The 22,619-nt window shown below is 36.3% G+C and overlaps 1 protein-coding gene across 1 annotated transcript in view; it reads left to right on the forward strand.

Moving 5' to 3' along the window:
* LOC150098002 (organic solute transporter subunit alpha) overlaps positions 1 to 22,619 on the forward strand; it is a 190,179-nt gene that overhangs the window by 158,081 nt on the left and 9,479 nt on the right. Inside the window, exon 7 of the mRNA XM_090405982.1 lies at positions 1,798 to 2,050. Within this exon, the coding sequence (XP_090262108.1) occupies positions 1,798 to 2,050 (253 nt within the window). The remainder of the gene's footprint in view (positions 1 to 1,797; positions 2,051 to 22,619) is intronic.

Consider the following 22,619-nt stretch of genomic DNA (forward strand, 5'->3'; position numbering starts at 1 on the left):
AATTACTAGGTCAAGCACTCTCTGACCCCTAGTATTTTCCATTACGTGCTGTCGCAGATAGTTATCCCTTAATAACTGCATAAAATCCAATTCCTTCCTCCCGTGTGTCCTCTCCTCACTCCAATCAATGCGACCATAGTTGAAATCTCTCATAATAATCACCCTCCTTCCACTCATTTCTTCTATTTGCTTGTGCATACTGTCACCACCATCTTTTCCATCACCTGGTCTATAGCAGCACCCAATTGTATATTTAGTTCTGCTAGCCACAATCTCACACCAAATGGCCTCAAATGTGCTCTTTTCTCTATCCTGCAATTCAACTTCTATTCTCCTTGGCTGTAGCTCATCAGCTATCATCAACAATACTCCTCCCTCCATTTTATTCTCTCTATCATTCCTGAACACACTATACCCATCACATTCAATCCCACTAGCTATATCATCTACAGTCAGCCATGTTTCACTAATACCAATAACCTGTGATCTGGAAGTGCCAACCATGGCCAAAAACTCTTCCTTCTTGTTCCTAATACTCCTAGTATTAGTGTACAATGAATTCTGGAAATTTGAAAGGACTTGGTTTTAATGTTTTTTGATTCTTTTAGGATTGCTCTCATATGGGGCTGGATATTAGACTAGTGTATTGGATCGTAGATTGACTACATGATACGTGTCAGCAAGTTGTGTATCGAGGAGCAATATCCCAGAAGAGGAAAGTCACTAGAGATCTCAGAAGTCTGTTTTAGGATCATTGTGTTTAACTTGTATGTTAATGATATTGGGAAAGATTTGGGTGGGATATTCAGTTGTTTGCAAATGATGCAAAGTTGGGACAAAATATGAGGAGTAGAGCAGATGGTGTGGCCTTACAAGACTTTGAGTAGATTGAGTGAGTGGTGGGCATGGGAGTGAGGACACCAGTTCAATGTTGCAAAATGTAAGGTTTTAAAATTTGGGAAATAAAGATTGGGATGTACAATTTACACTTGGTGGGGATATATTGTTGGAGGTGGAGGGAATAAGAGATCTTGAGGTGATGATGGATAAGGAGCTAAAATTGTGAGGACAACTCAATGAATTCTGGGAATGATGCAGAGGACACTGACTTGTAGAAGTAAGGAGATTTTTGTTCCATTGCATAAGGCACTGATTAGGTCACACATGGACTACTGTGCACAAATTTGGTCACCTGGTTTTCAAAAGAACAAAGAGATGTTGGAGTGGGTCTAGAGGCTACTAACTAAGGTAGTTTCTGATCTCTAGAATGTTGAATATGAGGAAAGGTTGAGAAGATACAATTTACAGAGTCTAGTGGATAAGATAAAGAGGGGTGATTTGATAGAAATGTACAAGTTGGTGAGGGGTTGTTATAGGATCAGTGTTCAAGAGGTTTTTCGTAAAATTGTGGGAGATCAGGTGGAAAATAAGAGATAATCCTGGAAGCTGTATAAGGAGGGTGCGAATAAGGGAGCAATTAGCAGGTTTTTGCATGCAAAGTTGTGAATGATTGGAATGCCTTGCTTGACAGTGTGGTGTCTGCAGGGAATTTGAATGTGTTTAAGGCATGGTATGATGAGCTGTGTGTGTGTGTGTGTGTGTGTATGACAAGGGGACCTCCTAGATGAGTCTTTGACTCTGTGGGGGTCTTAGGGTAATAATAATAATTTCCTAATGTAATTTTTATTGTTTAAATGAAATATTGGCAAATATATAGATGTAGGTAGTCCTTTTTTGTATAATTGTACATGAGTAGCAACAATATTAAATGCTTTTATTTATATTTCTGTTTTTTAGTTTGTGCTAGATAATGCTGCACCTTATTTGGCGATATTAAATATGCTCTCCTTTTTTGTGGGAGTTTATGGCCTAGTCATCTTTACCAGAACAGCTGCTACCCTTTTAACTGGATTTCATATCAGGGGAAAATTTATTTCTCTTCAAATGCACTTTATCCTAATACGATTTCATTTCTTTGCATTTGATAATCTTGGAAGATTGGGATTTTTTCCATGTCATCCACCTGTTTCATCGTTTGTCACTGCACTATGTAAGTTGGTTAACATGTAATTTGCTTGAAATTTTTTAACTTCATAAATATCTCATGACCTGATTAAATCCTAAAGAAATATTTTTTGATAATTTTCATATTTATTATTTGTAATAAAATTTGTGTTGAAATACATGAAACTTTCTGCTTTTGTGAAAAACTAATAAATAAAGAATTATTTATTACAGGTTGCAGTTTATTTTTTTACAGCTGTAGGCTGAACAGTATTGTTTGTTACTTGATAAAATGTTGCACCTATTATGCTGAGTTTTTAACTGTAAGTTTTTTTAACAGAAATTTTTTTTTTAAATGTTTTTGCAGGATTTTATGGCTATTCATTGAGTCCTAGTCAAATCAAGAGGAAAAGCCTGTAGAAATTCATCAGAAATTATTCATAAACTTGCATGCTGTGTAGAAGCAATGTCAGGAGAAATGCTTTGAAGATCATATCGTGCAGGACATTAACAACTGATGAAATTCAGGGAAAATAAGTAACAGATTTATGAAGACTTCTGACATTCCTAGCGAACTTTCTTTAAAGCATGTTGTAAGATTTCTAGTGATAATAGAAATTATCACATAATGCACATGATGCCATTCATTAGAGACACAGATAAAAGTTGTTTAAAATCTTTGAGACCTATCTGCAAAATCCTCCTATAGAAATAAGTACTATATCAAACACCACTATAACATATAGCATTTCCCTGATGAAAGTCAGGGAAAATAAGTAATAGATTTATGAAGACCTCTGTCATTCCTAGAGAATTTTCTTTAAAGCATGTTGTAAAGCATGCTATACTGAACTATGAAAAAGCTCTGGCCTAAGTCTCATAGAGTCAATAGTGTGATATTGTGATGGTGTGATGTGGAATTTGTGGACGTGTGGAATGAGTTTGATGGGCGAAAGGACTTATACAAGATGGATGCCCTGCATTTGAATGGACTTGGTGTGCGGAGACTGGAAAAAGTGTTGCTGAATGAAGTGAAAATGGATGTGCAGAACCAGGGAAACTAGAACTACCAAGGAGGGGGGGGAAGTGGATATCCAGACATCAGTGAGACAGTTGAGTGTAAAAATGTATATAATGTACCTGAGCCAGCACTAAGGACAAAAAATGGGAATGGGACATTTAGAATAACGCATCAAGATAGGGGTGGGACAAAGGGATCACTGCAATTCATGTATACTAATGCCAGGAGTATTAGGAACAAGAAGGAAGAATTTTTGGCATTGATTGGCTCTTCCTGGCCACAGGTTATTGGCATTAGTGAAACATGGCTGACGGAAGATGATATAGTTAGTGGGATAGAATGTGTAGGTTATAGTATGTTTAGGAGGGACAGAGAGAATAATATTGGGGGAGGGGTGTTATTGATGATAGCTGATGAACTGCAGCCAAGGAGAATTGAAGTATTGCAGGATAGTGAAAGGAGCTCATTTGAGGCTATTTGGTGTGAGATTGACACTGGCAGAATAAAATATACAGTTGGGTGCTGCTATAGACCAGGTGATGGAATAGATGGTGGAGATGGTATGCATAAACAAATTGATGAAATGAGTGGAAGGAGGGTAATTATTATGGGGATTTCAACTATGGTAACATTGATTGGAAGGAGGAGAGGACACATGTGAGGAAGGAAATGGATTTTATTCAATTATTAAGGGATAACTATCTGAAACAGCATGTAGTTGAAAATACTAGAGGTGTGAGAGTGCTTGACCTGGTAATTGCATCTCAAAATTTGACTGTAATGAATATGACCATGTTGCCACCTATTGGTGAGAGTGATCATAAGGTCTTGACCTGGGAGGTGGCTAAAGGTGTGCAATTTGTGATTAAGACAGGGTATATGTGGAATTACCATGCTGGCAAGTATGACAAGCTTAGGAGATTGCTTGGATCAGTGCCATGGCATGTACAACTGCAAGGGCTGGACGTTGATAGAGCATGGGAAATGGTCAAAGAGCATTTACAGGAGGTTATGGCTGACTGTATACCTAAGGTCCGAATAGTGAAACAAGTAGGGGTTTAATGGATGAATAACACCATTAAGCTTGAGCTGCAAAAAAATAAACAACTATGGAGGGAATTTAAAGAAAGGGCAGGCCAGAAGGGTAACGAGTGTGGTAAAAACAGCAAAAGCTGATTATGAAAGGAAACTAGCTATGCAAGCAAAAGAGAATCCCAAACAGTTCTTTCAGTATGCTGCAAGCAAGAAAAAAACTGTACATGGCAAAATGATTTTAAGGAATGACGATGGTAAACAGTTCACTGAACCAGTTGATATAGTGGAGTTACTGAGCGCGCACTTTGCAAAAGTATATCATCCAGGTGGTGACGTTGAAAAAATGAAGGAACCATTAGTTTATACGGGAATTGTGATGAATGAAGTGGAGGTGAATAGTCTATTACAGAACCTTAATGTGAATACATCTGTGGGATTGGATGGTATACCGGCACAGGTCTTGCATGAAGCGGCTAAGGAATTATTAGTGCCCTTCACCATGTTGTTTAATCTGAGTCTCGGGTCTGGCTTAGTCCCGAAGGCGTGGAAAGAGGAGAAAATAGTTTCACTGCATAAAGGAGGATCCAAGACTATGGTTGCAAATTACTGACCGATCAGCATATCAGGAGTCGTTGTCAAGGTCTTGGAGAAAGTAGTCAAGGGAAAAATACAGGAATGGATTGATGAAAATGAGATACTGTACAGAGGACAGCATGGCTTTGTGAAGGGTAGATCATGCCTCAGTAACTTGCTCAAGTTTTATAACAAGGTGACGGCTGAACTGGATAAGGGAAATGGGTTTACAGTGATACTGCTGGACCTGGCAAAGGCGTTTGACAGGATACCACATCCGTAAACTACAACATATGGGAATGGATATAGGGTTGGTGAGATGGATAGCTGGGTGGTTGATGGAGAGATATCAAAGAGTAGTTTATTCAGGAGTAGAGTCCAAAAGACGGCCTGTGACTAGTGGTGTGCCACAGGGTTCTATTCTTGGACCACTGCTGTTTAATCTGTTCATTAACAATATAGGGAACGGTCTAAGTGGGACAGTTCATCTGTTCGCTGATGATGCAAAGTTGGGTAGGGCAATAGTGAATGCAGAAGATGTCAAAGTCTTGCAAGATGACTTAGATAGATTGGAGTTCTGGACTAAGGAGAATGGATGTCAATTTAATGTGACAAAATGTAAGGTTATGCATTTCGGAGTGAAAAGATTAGCAGCAGTATACCACATTGGTGGAACTGTACTCCAAGAGATTGATGAGGCCAGGGACTTGGGAGTGTTGGTGGATAGGGAGATGAAGTTTAGGGGGCACATTGCGAAAGTAGCTAAATCAGCTCATCAACTCACTTGGTTGTTGAAAAATACCTTGATAAGCAGAGACAAGCAAGTTATTGTACCTCTGTACCGAGCCCTGATAAGACCTCATCTCGACTACTGTGCCCAGATTTGGTCACCTCGGTTCCTTCTTGATGGGGAGGAGGTGGAGAGGATCCAGAGGCGAGTGACTAAGATAATAGCAGGTCTATGGAATGAACCATATGAGAACAGGTTGAAGATTTGTGGGTTGCAGAAACTAGTTGATAGGCGGAAAAGGGGAGATATGATTGAGACATTCAAATTGCTAAAAGGATTCTATAGGATTAATTCAGAGGATATTTTTGAGATCAGGACTGGTGGTGGGAGAACTAGGGGACATCCATGGAAGCTGGGCAAGAGTGTGGTTAACAGGGATGTTAGAACTGGGTTCGTTACTTTTAGAGTGGTAAATGAGTGGAATAAACTGCCAGAGTCTGTTGTGGGTGCTATGACAATGAGCGAGTTCAAGGCAAGGTATGATAGATACCGTGAGAATGTTGAACAGTTGTGTGAACATGATGTTTAGAGCCTCCCTCGATGAGTCTAAGGACTCCCTGGAGTAGCCTGTAGTAATAATAATAATAATATTTTTAACATACTGTTGCAAATAGTGAAAGTTCAAACCCTTCACAGTTGCAAATTGAATTTCATAGCAAATGATACCATAATCTGTGCCAAAAATTTTGCATATATTTTTGACTGTCTACCCAGAACAACAGCAACATGTACAATTTGCATTTCCATGGAAGTAGATGTAAAGAGGTCAGTCATGTCTTAGAGGGGAGGATAGCTTTGTGGGATTGCTACTGAAATCCATCAGCTCAAAATATGACTTGGGAGTAATTGCTGTGAAAAGTAGTATATAAAATTTATCAGCATTTTGCATCATAACTAGGTAATATTGACAAAAGCTAAATTAACGTCAGGTCGTGAATCAACTGTTAAATACTTGGATGAAAATAACAAAATTTTGTTAGAAGCAAAAAAAGGGTAAAAAATTGTGGAGTAGAGGAGAGTAAGTCAAGGTTTTGACTACCTTAATTTTATAATGCACATTGCTACTGAACTATAATAAATAAATTAATAAATCCCCTGCTGCCTTTTATTCCTCAAAGGCAGTAGACAAAGCTATTTTAACAGTCTGAGTTTTGAGCAGTTGATATCACCCTTAGCCAGTAAGAGATAGCTGGGGCAAACTGTATATGATTTGGTGCCATACTCTCTTCACCAGGTGGTGAAGAGACTATGGCAGATAACCGCTGCTATCTCATGGTCCTTAACATGATATATTATTGTCTGAGATAGTGTGGATTCTACAATCAATTTTCTTGTTGCAGGATTAAAAAGTCAAGTTTCTGGGAGCAAAAAAAAAACCTATTTCCTGCACCAGAGAATGACTAATTCAGGAACTGGCTTAGAAAAAAAGTTTCACTAATAGGTGACTAGAAACTAACTCAGAATTCTCTTTCTTCAGGTGACCTAGCACTATAATTGGAAATGCCATTCCCGCAAAAGCTAAATGGGCCAATAAATGCCCAATATTTTACAGCCAAGGCAATATACTCTTCTGCTAAAGAGTGATAAATTTGTACAGAAAAGTGTAGATGAGTTCAGTAAACAAAGGAAATGGACAGGAAACAACATAAGTGGAGAAATCGTACATTTACAACAGAACACAAAGGATAAGCAAAAATCATACGTATAGCACATAGAAATGACAAAATGAAAAAGTACAAATTCAAACATTAATGAGAGATGTAAGAACGAACAGAAGAGTATGAAATTATAAAAATGAATATGACAAGGCAAGAAGTCATACAATAATGAGAGAATGGGATTTGTGGGAATCATACATATCACACAAAATAATAACATGAAAAAAAAAAAAAGACATAAGAAAGAAGAGAACTAGAAGTGTTGAAAATTATAGAAATGAAATTCAGAATTAATGTTTAAATTTCGAAAGTCATTTGCATGAAATTTTCGTTTTAAATTAAATACATGCAGTCTGTATTATTAAAATAAATGATAACAAGAAAAACTGGCAATTAGTCAACTTTATAATTGGTTATCTTCATTTAACACTGTGTTTCAAAATAAAAATGTGCACAAATTTACATAGTGAGAAGATGCAAGAAATACAAAATGTTTCAGTGACTATGTGTTTGTTGACAGTGGTGTTCCTCTCTCTCTGGTTCAGGATATAAGCATATTTGAAATTGTTTTAAATTATTTGAATTTAAAGTAGAAAAACTTTCAAATCCTCCATACAGGGATTTGAGCAGAATAAAATTGGAATTTCATATTGAAAAGAAGAGTGCATAAAAAGTTTTACAACAAATCACAATTGAGCAGTTCTCAGAGGTGAACTGTAGACTCAGTTACACAGACATTATTCTAGAAAAAAAAAATTCAAGAAAGGAAAGAGTTTGAAAACAAAAACAAAGCCTTGGAGATTCTATAGCAAACATGGAAGAAACATTGATTAAGCCAGAGGCATGTGGTGAGGTCTGAAAGAATAGAAAAATCAGAACTCCATAGTTCACAAAGTTAAAAAGGCAGTCAAGAAAAAAGAAGTAAGCATATTGAAAGTTCTTGGCAAGTTAGTCAGCTTGTGATCTTAGAAAATACCGAGAAAAAAATGTAATAAAGTGAAGTCCAGTGTAAAACTAGCTAAACAAAATTCATTGGAGGACTTTGAAAAGAACATAGAAAATAAATATCTGGAAGCTGTCGTAATATTCTGGAGGCTAATAATGAAAATGCTTAGAAACGGAGGAAAGAATACTGTAAAATGAAGTTACCATAAGGTGTTTTTAACCTTATTAAATAAAAATCTCAGAAGGAGATATAAATGTAGAAAGTATTTTACCTTGGGTATAATAAATGTTAAAGATACCAAGCTATTTTAAACCTGGTTTTACTCCATTTCCCAAGTAAGCAAACAGACAAACAAGTCAAGTTTGCGCCTGCAAGTGTTGCAAGTCTAGCTGACCCTGCACGGAGTGCAAGACTATGGTAAGTTACTTATCGTGACTTGTTCTGGTAAAATACTTTTAAGCTCTGTATTACTAAAATCTTGGTGTTTCTAGCCTGGCTCCCACTGATGAGACCTCAATAAAGATCGAAACCGGTCTGGGTAGTGGCCCCTTGCCTTTAATACAAAGCATCATACATCTCCTCCAGGAGATGTGCTTGGCATTAAGGGTAAATATTAAGATTAGTGATCAGAGCTTATTCTACTTTTACCACGAGTTGCCTTGGACTTGCAGTACGTGCAGGGTCAGCTAGACTTGCAACACTTGCAGGTGCAAACTTGACATTTGTCTGTTTGCTTACTTGGGAAATGGAGTAAAACCAGGTTTAAAATAGCTTGGTATCTTTAACACACACACACACACACACACACACACACACACACACACATATATATATATGATTAATAAAAATAGAAAGAAAAATTCTTAGTCCATCCATAGAGGTCTTAGGTAGAATAGGTTTACAACCTTTTGTTAGTAGGAATCACTTTTTTTTTTTATAGAATAGTATATAATGAAGCGATGCGAAACTGTTTGGATACTAAGAAAGAAAGAAAAATATAAACCAAAAAAAAAAAAAAGTTCTCAGAGGACACCTGGAAACTAATAAAAAAAAAGAGTGTTAAACTGAAATGTTTTTCAAAACTAACAGATAAGCTTAGGTGTTGATGGTTATTCATGACTTATTTTTCACGGTATTAACAACACCACACATTTTTTTCACAAAGATGTTTTATTAACGCTTATATTTTGCTGATTTCTCCCAACCTTAGCAAATATGGTTGCATTAATTTGCCAAAAATTTGGGAGACGGTTATCCTAAGAAAAACTCCTGCATAGCTGATTTTTTTTTTTCCCGTTACAGGGTACCAAAAATAGGACTTTAAATCTTAATGAAGGTTTATTTTCTTGATCCTGAGAATTAGTAATAATATTTTTGTATTAGTATTAATTAGTATTAATATAATATTAGGCCTTGATATCTGTTAAGGTTAACAGTCGCCCGTTCTACTGTCAACCTTAACAGAAATCAAGGCCTAATACTTCCAGAGATATGGAAAACCCTAATCAAATCTTTAAAAACAAAAGAAATGAACTTTAATACAAACTACAGAAAGTTCCTCAGCAACAGCTAGCTAATCTTGTACACACAATACGTGTTTCACGCACGTTCAATTCTATTTTATTTGTAATTATTCTAGTCAGTTTTTTTTTTTTTATTATTCTTGTCAGTTTTATAGTTGCACATAATTGTGAGATTGTTTCAACCTATATGTAAGTGCCCTGAAGATGCCAACAGTTAAAGTTTGGCGAAACTAGTTGGTTAAGTTAATAAAATTGATCAACACTTGATCTGTAAATCAAAAATATTATTACTAAGGACTTTAGATCTTTTGTCTTTTGCAATTATATTGTTTCACTCACTGACCGTCATGTGTACAAACAAGTGTGTTGTGATCTGATGATGCTGAGTTGAAAATCAGCGAAATATAAGCGTTGATAAAACATCTTTGCGAAAAAAATGTGTGTGTGGTGTTGTTAAAACCATGAAAAATTAGTCATGTTTTTCAAAACTGCTAAGTCTCAGAGAATGAAAGAAATCCCTTTGAGCAGTTATGGACAAGTTGGTTATAACATCAGCAAGAGAAGATGAAAGGAATGATGTGGAAAGCATAACATAAGCAGTGCAGAAATGTGCTCTGAAGAAAAGAAGCAAGTAAATGCTATAAGCGATAAAATTTGTATATTGCTAACTGATAAGATGTGAAAGATGGAGAGAGCACTTTGATATATTAAATACAGAAAAGAATATAACTAACATAATCAGAAATTCAGTAATGGATGAACCTCCAATAAATATGGATTTAAATATTAATTAGAACAAATATCTAAAAATGAAATCATGAATATAATAGAGAAGATGAAATCTGGAAAGGCATGCAACTAATAATATAGCAATATAAATGTTTAAAACAACTAAAGACCTGGCTCATAATAAATTGCAAGTGAATTTTAATAACATGCTAGAGACTGAAAATATACCCAATCAATGTAAAGAAGCAGTGATAACCATAATTCTAAAGAAAGATCTCTCTAAATGTCACAGAATTAGTCTCCCAGTTCCAGCAAAAATTTTCTGCAAAATTTTCATAAATACAATTAAGCTAAATAAGAAAACAAGAGAATCAAAGCTGGATGAGCACAAATAGTAAACAACTTGGACTGAAAGGAAACTGAGAATAGCACATCGAACATATTGACACTCACAAGTAACGAGGAGGATGTACTAGATGGAGCAATTGGTTATGGAGAGGAAATGAGTTGTTTTGAGTTTGAGCAAGGCAAAATGGAAAAAAAAAAACATGGAAAGAAGAATTTAAGCAGAGACTATATTTTTGGAAAGGAGCAAATTACCAGTCAAAAACGTGTTTTGATCATCAGTAAAGCAGAAAATGACAGACTTATAAAGTGTGAATGAGGCTTGTATTTGAATGCAATAGCAAATGAATCTCACTTTATCCAGATATATGCACTACAATTAGATTTATATGTGGAAGGAAATACATTTTTTGAGGAAAATTCGGAGGGTATTATTCAAATAAGAGTGTAATCATATGAGATCATAATGTTGTGCATTATGATCTCCTATGATAATTTGTTGGAGAAGTAAGAACAGAGCAGAAAAAATTTTGGCCCCCATTTGCTTTTGGTCAATGAAATGAGGAAGGACAAAGGTGGTTAGAATTTTGCATTAGAAATTCCTGAAAATTAGAAACATCTGGTCTGTAAAAAGACAGTCACATAATATATGGTTGGGATGGGATTGTAAGCAAAAATTCTGTAATAGATTATTTCATCCTTGTTAAGAATGGAGCAGGGTAGTCGTGGACATCAAAGTGTTGCCTTCTGTCACTTTACTTGGAGATCATAGGCTTCTTTTAAGGTCATCATCATCAAATTCCTGACATGTATACCCTCAAGGGACATACAGGATATGATAGTACTACATAAAAACTTACATCATTACTAACTTCCCGTCTACAATTTTCCTCCAAATCAATCTGTTACCTGTCAAGACTCCAACATTATAAGATCTTATATTTCTATCTTCTAAGGTGCTTTTTACTGTAATCAATCCCCCAATATCTTGGTCTTCCCCTGGATCTTTTTCTTGCCAACCTGGCAGAGAGCACTTCTTTTGCTAATCTGTCCTCTCCCATTCTGTTTAAGTGACCATAACCTGAGATTTGCTCTACTAACACATTCCTGGATGCTAACAACATCAAGTTCTTTCCTAATATCCTAATTTTTAATATGATATTGCCGTTGATGCCATCTGATCATGCCCCTAATCTTTCTTAGGACTCTCGTATCTGCGGTCTCTAGTCTTTGGTCAAGTGTTTTACTTCTGACCCAGGTCTCAGATCCATAAGTTCAAATTAGTTTGAACACTGTCTTGTATACAGTTAATTAGTGTTTTGACTAATTTCTCTCTTTCATATAAATTTATTTAGTTCACTTCCTACCATTCCAGCTTTATTGATTCTGTTGCCTATTTCCATATTTAATTTACCATCTTCATTAAAAATCATGCCTAAGCAGTCAAAATATTTTACTTGTTCTATAGGTTCTCCATTCACAATGCAGTTGATATTTTCAACTGCATTGTGAATGGAGATCTATAAAACTTAAATGCAGATCTTTGTTAAATTCTCATGATTTCTCAACTATTTGTCGTAAAGTGAAAATCAGATCCTGTCTATTTTCATTGTCTTTGGCTTGTTATTGCTGACCTTCATACCATATCTATTACAACAGTTATTCAGTTTAGTCAGGGAATCTTGCAGACTTGTAGCGGATTTATTTAGAAGTATAATATCACCTGCATAAAGCAAAGCGCTGACATTAACATCTCCAATTTTAATATCATGTTTAATACCACTTTCCTTCATAATGTGATCCATATAGATAATAAGGGGATAATGTACATCCTTGTCTCAGACCAGATTCAACATTAAGCCATCTTCCTTCAATTCTAACTGCTGACTTACAACTCAAATAAAGACTAAGTATTGCTTGATATAATGCCCCATTGACACCACACAACTGCAGCCTTTGAATAATTTCTCTCTCTCTCTTGACACCTTGTCATATGCCTTTTCCAGATCTACAAAACTTAAATGCAGATCTCTGTTAAATTCTCATGATTTCTCAACTATTTGTTGTAAAGTGAAAATCAGATCCTGACAGCTTCTATTTGGCTTGAATTCAGCTTGTTCTTCACCAAGCTTCGCTTTCACAATCCTCGATCGTTTCTCAAGTATACTTGCATAAATCGTACCAGGAACACTCAGAGAAATATCTTTGTAATTCCCACATTCAATTTTATTTCCCTTTTTATATATGGGTAGTATGAGAGCTTTACTCCAATCCTCTGGAATACATTACTCTGTTCAAGCCTTCTGAACTATGCAGTGCAGCCACTGTAAGACTGCTATACCACCATACTTCAGCATTTCGGATCGAATATCATCTACTCCTGCTGCTGTTCCACATTTCATGCCTTTGATGGCTTTTTCTGCTTCAAATATGGATATGTATTCCTGACTCTATGCCTGTTGAGTGTTTTTTTACCACTGTGCTATCACTGCTTGTTTCTATTTAGCAATTTTTCGAAGTAATTACTCCATACTTCCAAGATATCTTTTTCTCTTGTTTTCATGTCACCTTTATCATCTCTAATTCCTTTTACAGCACTCTTTCCTCCATCTTGCCGGCCTGGTTGGCCGAGTGATTAGCATATTTGCTCTCCAGCCAAATGGCTGCATATTCGAATCCCGCTGTGGGCATGGATGTTTGTGACTGTGAAAATAGTAGTGGTGGTGGTGGGCAGTAGATGGCGTTGATGTAGTTGTGGTTCGTTGGTAGAGACAGAGCTGTTAAGCAGGTGCTCTCTCTCTCGAAGAGTCTTTGGACTCCCTGGAGGTGTCATGTAATAATAATAGTAATAATTTTTGAGCTTCTTCAACAACCTCCAGAATATCTTGTCACCTTCTTGATATTTATTTTGGCCGAGTGGTTAGCATATCTGTGGCATCTAAAGATGAGATATAAAGCTCTAGCTGTGCATGTTGAAACAAACTGAAGTAAAGTGAGACTTTGAGTTTCCGATAAAGTTCAAGTCATAAGAGTTAATTATAAATAATGTAGATGAAGAATAGTCTTTCTTTCATTCCTTGAGACCAACAGAAATAATTAAAAAAGTTAATACTGCATATGTATGCTCCCCCAGAATTTACAACTTTTCAAATATAACATATCACTGTAGCTGATAATTCAAGGAATTGACAGTCCTAATTATCATCTAGCCAAGAAAATAGCAGCAGCACCTAAGAACTTTTTAGGTTATTCTCCCCCCCCCCCCCATCCTGCCCACAAAAAACACACAACGCTTCATAAGCAAAATTAAAAACGTTAGTCAATAATGAAAATTTATTAGTCAGTTTCGACATTATTGTCCTTTTCATGAATGCGTCTGTCTATTTTAATGAGCTTTCTGTGCTTATTTGAATTAAAATTTGTATTAAAAATTAATTTGTGCTCAAATTAATTTTTAAATTTACCAATTATACTTTTTTTTTAAATGCATCATTAAAAAAATTAAAAGAACAAGGCATTTTGGTGTTGTATCGGTATTGTTTATAGTTATTAATAATGCTTAATTAAAAATATTTGTATAGGTGGTATACAATACAGAGCTTTCAGACTGTATATAATACAGTCTGAAATGCATTCAGCTGCAGGTTGGCATGTGCAAGCACATATGATTATAACATGCATAGTTTGCTTGATTTGAGTACCAGAAAGAATTTTGGAATCAAATTATCAAAGAAATTAAAAGCAAATTCTTAATTAATTTTCAGTAGTTAAATTTATTGTAATCTGTCAATTCCCAGAAGGGGGGGAGTCTGTAATCGGGAGGCTGAAGAATATTTGTAATTTCAGGAGACTGCTGGCCATCCAGAGTTGATGACACTACCCTTCAAACACCACCAGTAAATGTAGAGTTCCTGTTTCTTATATTTCTGAACCTGTTGCTAGAATCCTGAAGAACTATTAATCAATACTAGCTTTCTATCATCAAGTAGTCTACTTGCCTTTATTGCCACTTAGTGTATACAAGCACATTCTGGCAACCCTGATGCAAGCATCGTCTTTTGTATTTTGCACAAATAGGCCATTCAGTAGAGAACTTCAGTCTTAATGAAGATCTCTGCTATGTTTGTAAGTCACATAAGTTATATCTTGCATAGTATGGAGTTAACAAAGAACACAAATCCTATTGAAAAAATATACCTGATTCATAGCAGCCATTTTAAATAAAAATGTTTGTTTAAAGAGAGTTATCTGTTTAAACATAGTCCTCAAATTCTGGATGATATTCCATTGCTGTAGAAGTTTGAGAGATTCTGACCCTATTCAGCTCTAATTAATCTTTTTTGAAATATATCTTTAATACTGTTGTTTAGGTTAAAGTAGTCTGACATCCTTGTAGCTTGCAGTATATGCCATGAACGATCTCTGATAATGATACTTTCTATCTGAAATATCTGACTTATATTATCAGTAAATGTGCTATTTCTGTTATGGTTTGTTGTTTATTTATCAATATTAACTATGCCACAGTGCCTTTGAAATTACAATTTCACTTTGGCACTACAATGATATGGAAAGGGTGGCCTCCATGAATTTTATACTAATTTTCCATAGTCTAACTACTTTTGAGCTGTTTATGGCCATTTCATCTGAATAACTGAAATGGCCATTTGCTGGAATGATTGATGGTCTTCATGCCATCATCACCACCACTGTCACCAAACAATACCTCTGCTCATTATCCAAGGTCTGGCTTATCAATTTTCCCAAGCAGTCCAAGATAAGAATTCAGCATATTGCAAATGACTGAAGTTAGGAACTAGCTTTGCATTTGGTCCTTACTATAGCATACTTCATCTGTTATAATAAAATAAAATAAAAAAATAAATAAATCCAAATCATAATTTGAAAGGGGATTCAGGAAACTTGCCTCTTGCTGAAATGGCAGACAAACTTTCTGGTCTCATGCACCATTCCACCTTTTTCCCATCCATGTAGTACATGGGTCTTATAAAGATAAGGTTGACCTGATCAGTATGTTATTCTCAACCACAAAATTAATTAAATAAGATAACTGAAATTGGGTTTTATTGGTCAGAATTTGATACAACTAGTAACCGACTAGTTTTGCCACATTAACTAGTGGCTTCTTCTGGGTTTGATGAACATACAAATATAAACTTAAAACAACAAGCTTTGATTATGAATCAATACATAACTGAAAAAATTATGCCAAATGCATAAGAACTATTAGGTATTAGGTTGCATATCAGCCCATATACGAGAATATGCAAGGGAATTATCAGCTCCTCTGGACAAGCTGTTTAATTTAAGTCTCAGTACTGAGGAAACAATTGAGTGGAAAGAGGGAAAAATTGCATTAACGAAGCTCCAAGATAGAATTAGCAAATTATAGGCCAGTCAGCATCTCAGGAGTGGTGGTTAAGGTATTGGAAAAGTTAGTGAAAGAGTTCAGGACAGGGTGGATAGGAATATAATACTCTATAAGGGACAATGTGGTTTTATGAAGGATAGGTCTTGTAGTGACTTTAGTAATTTACTTACTTTTTATAATCTAGTGACAATAGAGTTGGATAAGGGAAATGGCTACTCATGATATTGTTAGACTTTGCAAAAGCATTTGACAAGATTCCACATAGAACTCTCTTGTATAAATTTGAGAAAATGGGGATGGATATGAATCTGATGATTTGGATTAAAGGATGGCTGATGGCCAGATATCAAAGAGTGGTTTATGGAGGAGTTAGTGGAGAAGGCAGAAGGCAACTGAGCCCTGGTGTATCACAGGGCTTAGTACTTGGTCCTCTGTTGTTTAATTTGCATATTACTGATATAGGAAATGATTTGACAGGAAATATTCAGTTATTTGCTGAAGATGCTAAACTGTGAAGAACAATGGTAAATGAAGGCGATGCAGAGATCCTGCACAAAAACGTAAACAGACTAGCAGTGTTGGCAATAGTAAATGGCTACAGTTAAATGTGGCCAAGTATTAAGTTGATGCAATTTGGGAAGAGATCAGAAGCTGTGTGCTATATTGATGGAACAAAGAGGACAAGAGATAACCCGTGGAAGTTGTGTAAGAGTGTTATTAGCAAGGGTGTAAGTACTAGATTTTTTTCCTTGGAAGGTGGTGAACGGGTGGAATGATTGCCAGAGGTGGTTGTGGGTACTTAATCGGTGAATGAGCTTACAGAGAAGTATGATAGGTACTGATGCAAGTGATGGCTAGTGTGCAAATAATGGATCGCCGCAGTGAGTATTCTGACTCCATACAGATACCTGTATAATAATAATATCTTACCAAAGTCTTCCCATTTCTTTTGTTTAGCTACTTTTAACAGATAGCTTAACTCACTTTTTTTTCTATATTATTTATTATTATTGTATGGACACGTCCATGAGTCTGAAGACTCATCACTGCAGATCCAAACTATCCACACAACCTATCATACCTCTCCTTGAACCTGTTAACAGACAAAGTACTCGCAATTGACTCTGGCAACCCATTCCACTCATACACAACTCTCCAAGCAAAAATTCCAGTCCTCACATCCCCAATAACCACATGTTTATTCAACTTAAAGGGATGACCTCATGTTCTGGCTCCTCTAGCCAAGTGCTGAAACATTTCCCCTGCATTTCCTATAAGCAACTTAAATGTTCTATCATATTTCCTCTTTTTCTCCTATCAACCAACTTCTGCAATCTACACACCCTAAATCTATTGTGTGGAATGTTCCTTCATAGGGAAAATTCCACAGACCACATACGATCTTGGTCGTTCACATCTGAATTTTTACCACCACTTCCTCGTCCCCAGGAGACCAGACTTGAGCACAGTAATCAAGATGTGTATGTATCAAGGCCTTAGGAATAACTTTTTTATCTCTACTCGTTAATGTGTTTGTCAATAGCCAAGTAATCTTATGGGCTACGTTAACAACCTTAGCAATATGCCATCTATACTTTAACTATCTGTGTACCACCACCCCTAAATCTCTAGCTTCATCAATTTCATGGAGTACAGTGCCATTGTAAAATTTGATGCAGTAGGAATTTTTTTCTTAACTTTGCATCGAATTTTACAGAGGTCACAAATATTGTATATAGAAGGACATTGTAATTTAACACTGATTGTGGATTTTTGTTATTATGAATTTTGTATATAAGGTTTATATTAACTCTGTAGTTATAATAATTTTGTGATTTGAAAAACCATGCACGTATATATTGAAATGGTAGGAATGTTAAACTGTATATTTCAAGGGCAAGCCTTAGAAAATGGTTCTAAGGCATGAGAAAAAGAAGCTTTGTTTGTAAAATGCCTTCAATTGTTCAAGCTTAACCTAATTCATGTCTCAAGGATAGTATAACAAGAGGTGGCGAACATCTAAGGATGGCCAGTGTTTGGTAAATAAGGTTGTTTTTGTATGTTCTGTGGGAAACAGAAGTAATTAACAACTCTGAAGGTCACATCTCCTTTTGCACGGGAATGTAAAGGGTTCTCAACCCTTAATCCAGGGACCTCAAGAGGAAATATAAGAGGATCACAAAAAACTCGAGGGTATGCAGTATGCCAGTATGTGGAGGCAGTATACAATAATGTAACGGCAGTATGCTGGTATGCAGAGGCAGTATGCCGGTATGCCGAGGCAGTAGATGTAGTAGGTAGAGGCAGTATGCCTTAAAGCAGAAAGAGCAGTCTCCTCTCATAATGTCGGGATCCAGCATCGCAGACAGGTCCATTGGATGTCTGGAGAGAAGTCGGGAGATGTCGGCCCATAAGATGCATCAAGTCCCGGGAATCCTTCACGATGCGACACCACCAAAGAAAAGGAAGCCTGCACGAATGTTGAGGCTTAGGATGGAAAAGCAGTCAGTATCAGTGTAATATGCTCCAAGCCCCAAAAATCCTCCAAGATGTGACGCTGCTAAAGAAAAAGAAGCCCGCATGAGGCCTAGGACGGAAAAGAAGTCAGTGGAACCAGATAAGAGATGAAAGAGCCATTTGACAGTATATGTGTCAAGAGAAGAACTGTGAGTAAAATCTTTTTGTGTATGTTTAACATTGCGGAAGATTGACTGATATTCGGCAGGACATTTACAAAGTTAAATTGTGATTATTTGTTGATAAATAGATTATTTTTTTGCTCATAAAGACAGCCCATTTAAATCATCCTGCAAGCTCTCCATCTTGATTAACTATTACTCTACCTAATTTCACATCATCAGCAAACAAATGAATATTTCCTTTCAGGTTATTTCCTATATCATTTATATAGAAATTAAACAGCAATGAACTCAGCAGTGGTGTAAACCTTGTGGCACCCCACTAGTCACCTGTTTATGCTGCAATTCTACCCCTCCATATACCACTTTTTGATATCTGTCCAGCAGCCAACCTCTTATCCACTTAACTAGTGCCATATCCATCCCCATTTGTTCTAATTTGCGTAACAAAGTTCCGTGTGGTATTCTGTCAAATTCCTTTGCAAAATCCAACAGAATCATTTTGTAGCATTTTCTTTATCCAGTTTTGCTGTTACTCTGTTATAAAAAAAAGGTACTAAATTAGTAAGGCATGACTGACTCTTCAGAAGCCCATGCTGCCCCTCATAGAGTATCATATTTTTATTCACCCATTCTGGAATTCTCTTTTTCGCCAATTTTTCCAATACTTTTACCACACTGCCTGAAATACTGATTGGTCTATAATTTGCTACGGTCTTAGAATTCCCTTATGCAAATTAATTATTTTGCCCTCTTTCCTTGGAACCCTACCAGAGCTGAGACTTAAATTAAAGAGCCTAGTGATAAGCATTGCCAGTTTTCCATTGCACATTCTCGCAAAACCTGAGCTGATATCCCATCTAATCCCTCAGCTGTATTTTCATGGAGTCTCATCCACCTATGTTCCCACGTCCCTTTCACATATGTTATAGAGTAACCTAATTTGGATGATATACTATGCAAAGTGGTCTCAGAAATGCAACTATTTTGTCTGCTTCTGTCACCTCATTACCATCATCACTCATTAAGGTTAATTTTTCATAATGATTTTTCCTCTTACTTGCCACATAACGAAAGAACTCTGGAATTTCCTTTGGCCTGCTCAGTGAGACTCATAATCTGATTTTGGCTTCCTTGCCATGCTGGTTAGCTTTCTTGGCTGTTCATGAATTTACTGGTAATGTTTCTCTTTATATATCCTCCACAGCATTTGCTTCTTCACCTCATGCTTAACGATATTACTCATCCATCTAACCCCTACCTAATTAAACCTCCTTATTGTATACCTAAATTATACAATAAGCTTCCTTAATACTGCTTCCTCTAGATGACCCTTGATTATCTCCCATGCACTACTATAACATCCTTACCCTGCAGTGATTTATGCTGTAGCACAGATTTAAGTTTGTCATAATCACCTGCCTTGTAGTTCGACATATACCCCCCTTCTTGACAGAATATTCCTCATGTTGTACAACTAAGTCAAGACAACAGTCACTTCCACCATTCGGAGGCAACATGGTCACCTTGGTTATGGACAGCTCTTCTGATCCTATCTCACAATACTCTCAGTCCCTTCCATCACAGGCTTCCTCAAGTAATTATCTCTCAGTAGTTGTATAAATTCCATTTTCTTCCTCCCAGTCTATATCTCCATAGTTGAAGTTCCCTATAATAATTACTTGACCTGTACTCTTTGTACTACTTTGCAATGCATGTCTTACTGCCTTAATCTCACACCAGACTGCTTCAAATGACAGCCACCCTCCTGCCTCTCTCCTATTCTTTTTTTTTTTTTTTTACTGCAATTCATCTACTCTTATCTGTAGTATCCCCCGACCATCCTATCTTCTCTGTCTTCCCTGAAAATACTAAACCCTTCACCACCTTCTATCCCTGTAACTACATCTGCTGTTAGCCAAGTCTCACTAATGCATGTAACTTTTGGCAACGTTGCACTTACCTAACCAATGCCCAAACTCCTCCTTCCTGTTCCTGATACTTCTGGCATTAGTATATAGAAACTGCAGCATCCCTTTAAGCTCACCTTTACTTCCTGAACTGACTACCCTATTCAATATTTTTGTTTGAGAGACTAGATTCCTCACTTGGTCATTCTCACACTCACTCACATCATGGGTGCCTTCACTCAAACTCACCAGCTTCCACTCTAATTGCTTAAGTTTTCCTGAATTTGCACTTAAGCATGCTCAGTTGAACAAAACTCTCTCAAGACATCTAACATGAAAGACATTTAGATGCATTGCATCAGTTTTGTACAAATACTTCTTTCCGTCAGATACATACCACAGATCCACAAATCCTACATCATTCTTTTTGCACAACCTATGTATAAACTCATTAGCTAGCAATGCCCTCCTCAGTTTGCATCTATTATAGCATGATAGGAAACTTACAATCTTCACTTGCTCTTCAGTTTTGCCTCTTCTAACAACTCCTTTATGACCTTTCTCATGGAATACTTCTCGCCTCTCAAATGATTTGTGCCAACCAAGACAATCATTTCCTATGACTTACCTTTTTTGCATCCAGATGCTGTGACTAGTATTGTGCATTTTTGCACCAGGGAAACACGATTTTGTCACACTTTCATTAAGTACTTCCTTGATCACAGAGTCTCCAAAAATAATATTCTCCGTAACTTTTCGTTCTTTTTTTTTCCCACTCAGTATTAATTACTTTGGGCTGCCTGCTTCTTCTCTTCTTGGCCCTGCCACTCCTGCAATTTTTCAATTTCGCTCCTTGTCCTGTGAAGGATAATATTCAGGTGTGCTATTTCTTCATTAATGTACATTTCTTGCTCCTCTATTTTCATGGCCATACATTCAACATAATAACATTTTTCATCCTATCACCAGTACTGTCCACTCTACTATATTTGCTGCATTCTCGTCACCTAATAGGCACTCACTTTTGAAACATTTAATACACACACTGCACTGCACAAAATCCTGCAAATTCAAATCACCCAACAGTGTGTTCTTTGCTGCCACTGTTCTGCAATGCATTGGTGACATACTGACAATATCATGTTCAAAAAAAAAAAATGCAACGTTTACTTACAAAATTGATAGCTCAATCAATCACACCTTTAAAACAAAAACTACAATAAGTTAACCTACTATCAACTAAAATACAAAAACGTTACTTATGTTTTAGGAGTTCTAAATTCGCTCTTCACTCAATACCACCTAATGAAAAATATTCTTTTAGGGTATTTGCCAGCTTATTTGTTAGGAACTTTAGGTATGCTTTCTTCTTTTGCAGGACTGCTTCTTCTTTAAAAATATCTTCTGTCCATCATAGTGTTCTTAGTTTTCTATCCTTACAGACAACTTCACCAGAAACCTTCCTAGCTGAATCAATCAGAGTTTGCAACTAAAACTCCAAGGTATGGGTCTTGTTTTCAGAACATTTCATTTTTTTCTTCCACAATGTTTGCATAGTTGAGACTACAGTTTACATGTAAAAAATGCTCAACTTTACTTCTTTTTAAAACTTTCTGTACACTCTTGTATCCTGAATCAGCATAAAGATATTACTATCTACAATGCCATAATCGATGGCAATTTTCTTATTTTTTGCATCTTCTCTTGATGTGAACTTGTGGACATGACATCTTCATGTGGAAGCATGGTGTTAGTAATGACTATATTATCCTGAACAGAAATCCAGCAGCTGTTTACCATTATTATTAGTTTTGTCCTTTTCTCCAAATTTTTCCAAAATGTTCCATATGCCTGGTTGGATTCATTTTCTGCTCTGCTATTTAGATCTGCAACAGCACATCCTTTTCCGTTTTTTTTATATTAGCTGCCTGCTCTAATGACTCAAATAATTCCTCCACTTCTTCCTTAGAGAACCTTCTGTGGGCCCATAGGCACAAATGAGTTTCATTGTCCATTTCCCCATTTTGAAATTTGCTCACATAAACTTTGCTTGA

Source organism: Typopeltis vanoorti, chromosome 16 (genome assembly GCF_054136105.1).
Source record: "Typopeltis vanoorti isolate ZY-2024b chromosome 16, IOZ_Tvanoo_1.0, whole genome shotgun sequence".
NCBI classification, from domain to species: Eukaryota; Metazoa; Arthropoda; class Arachnida; order Uropygi; family Thelyphonidae; genus Typopeltis; species Typopeltis vanoorti.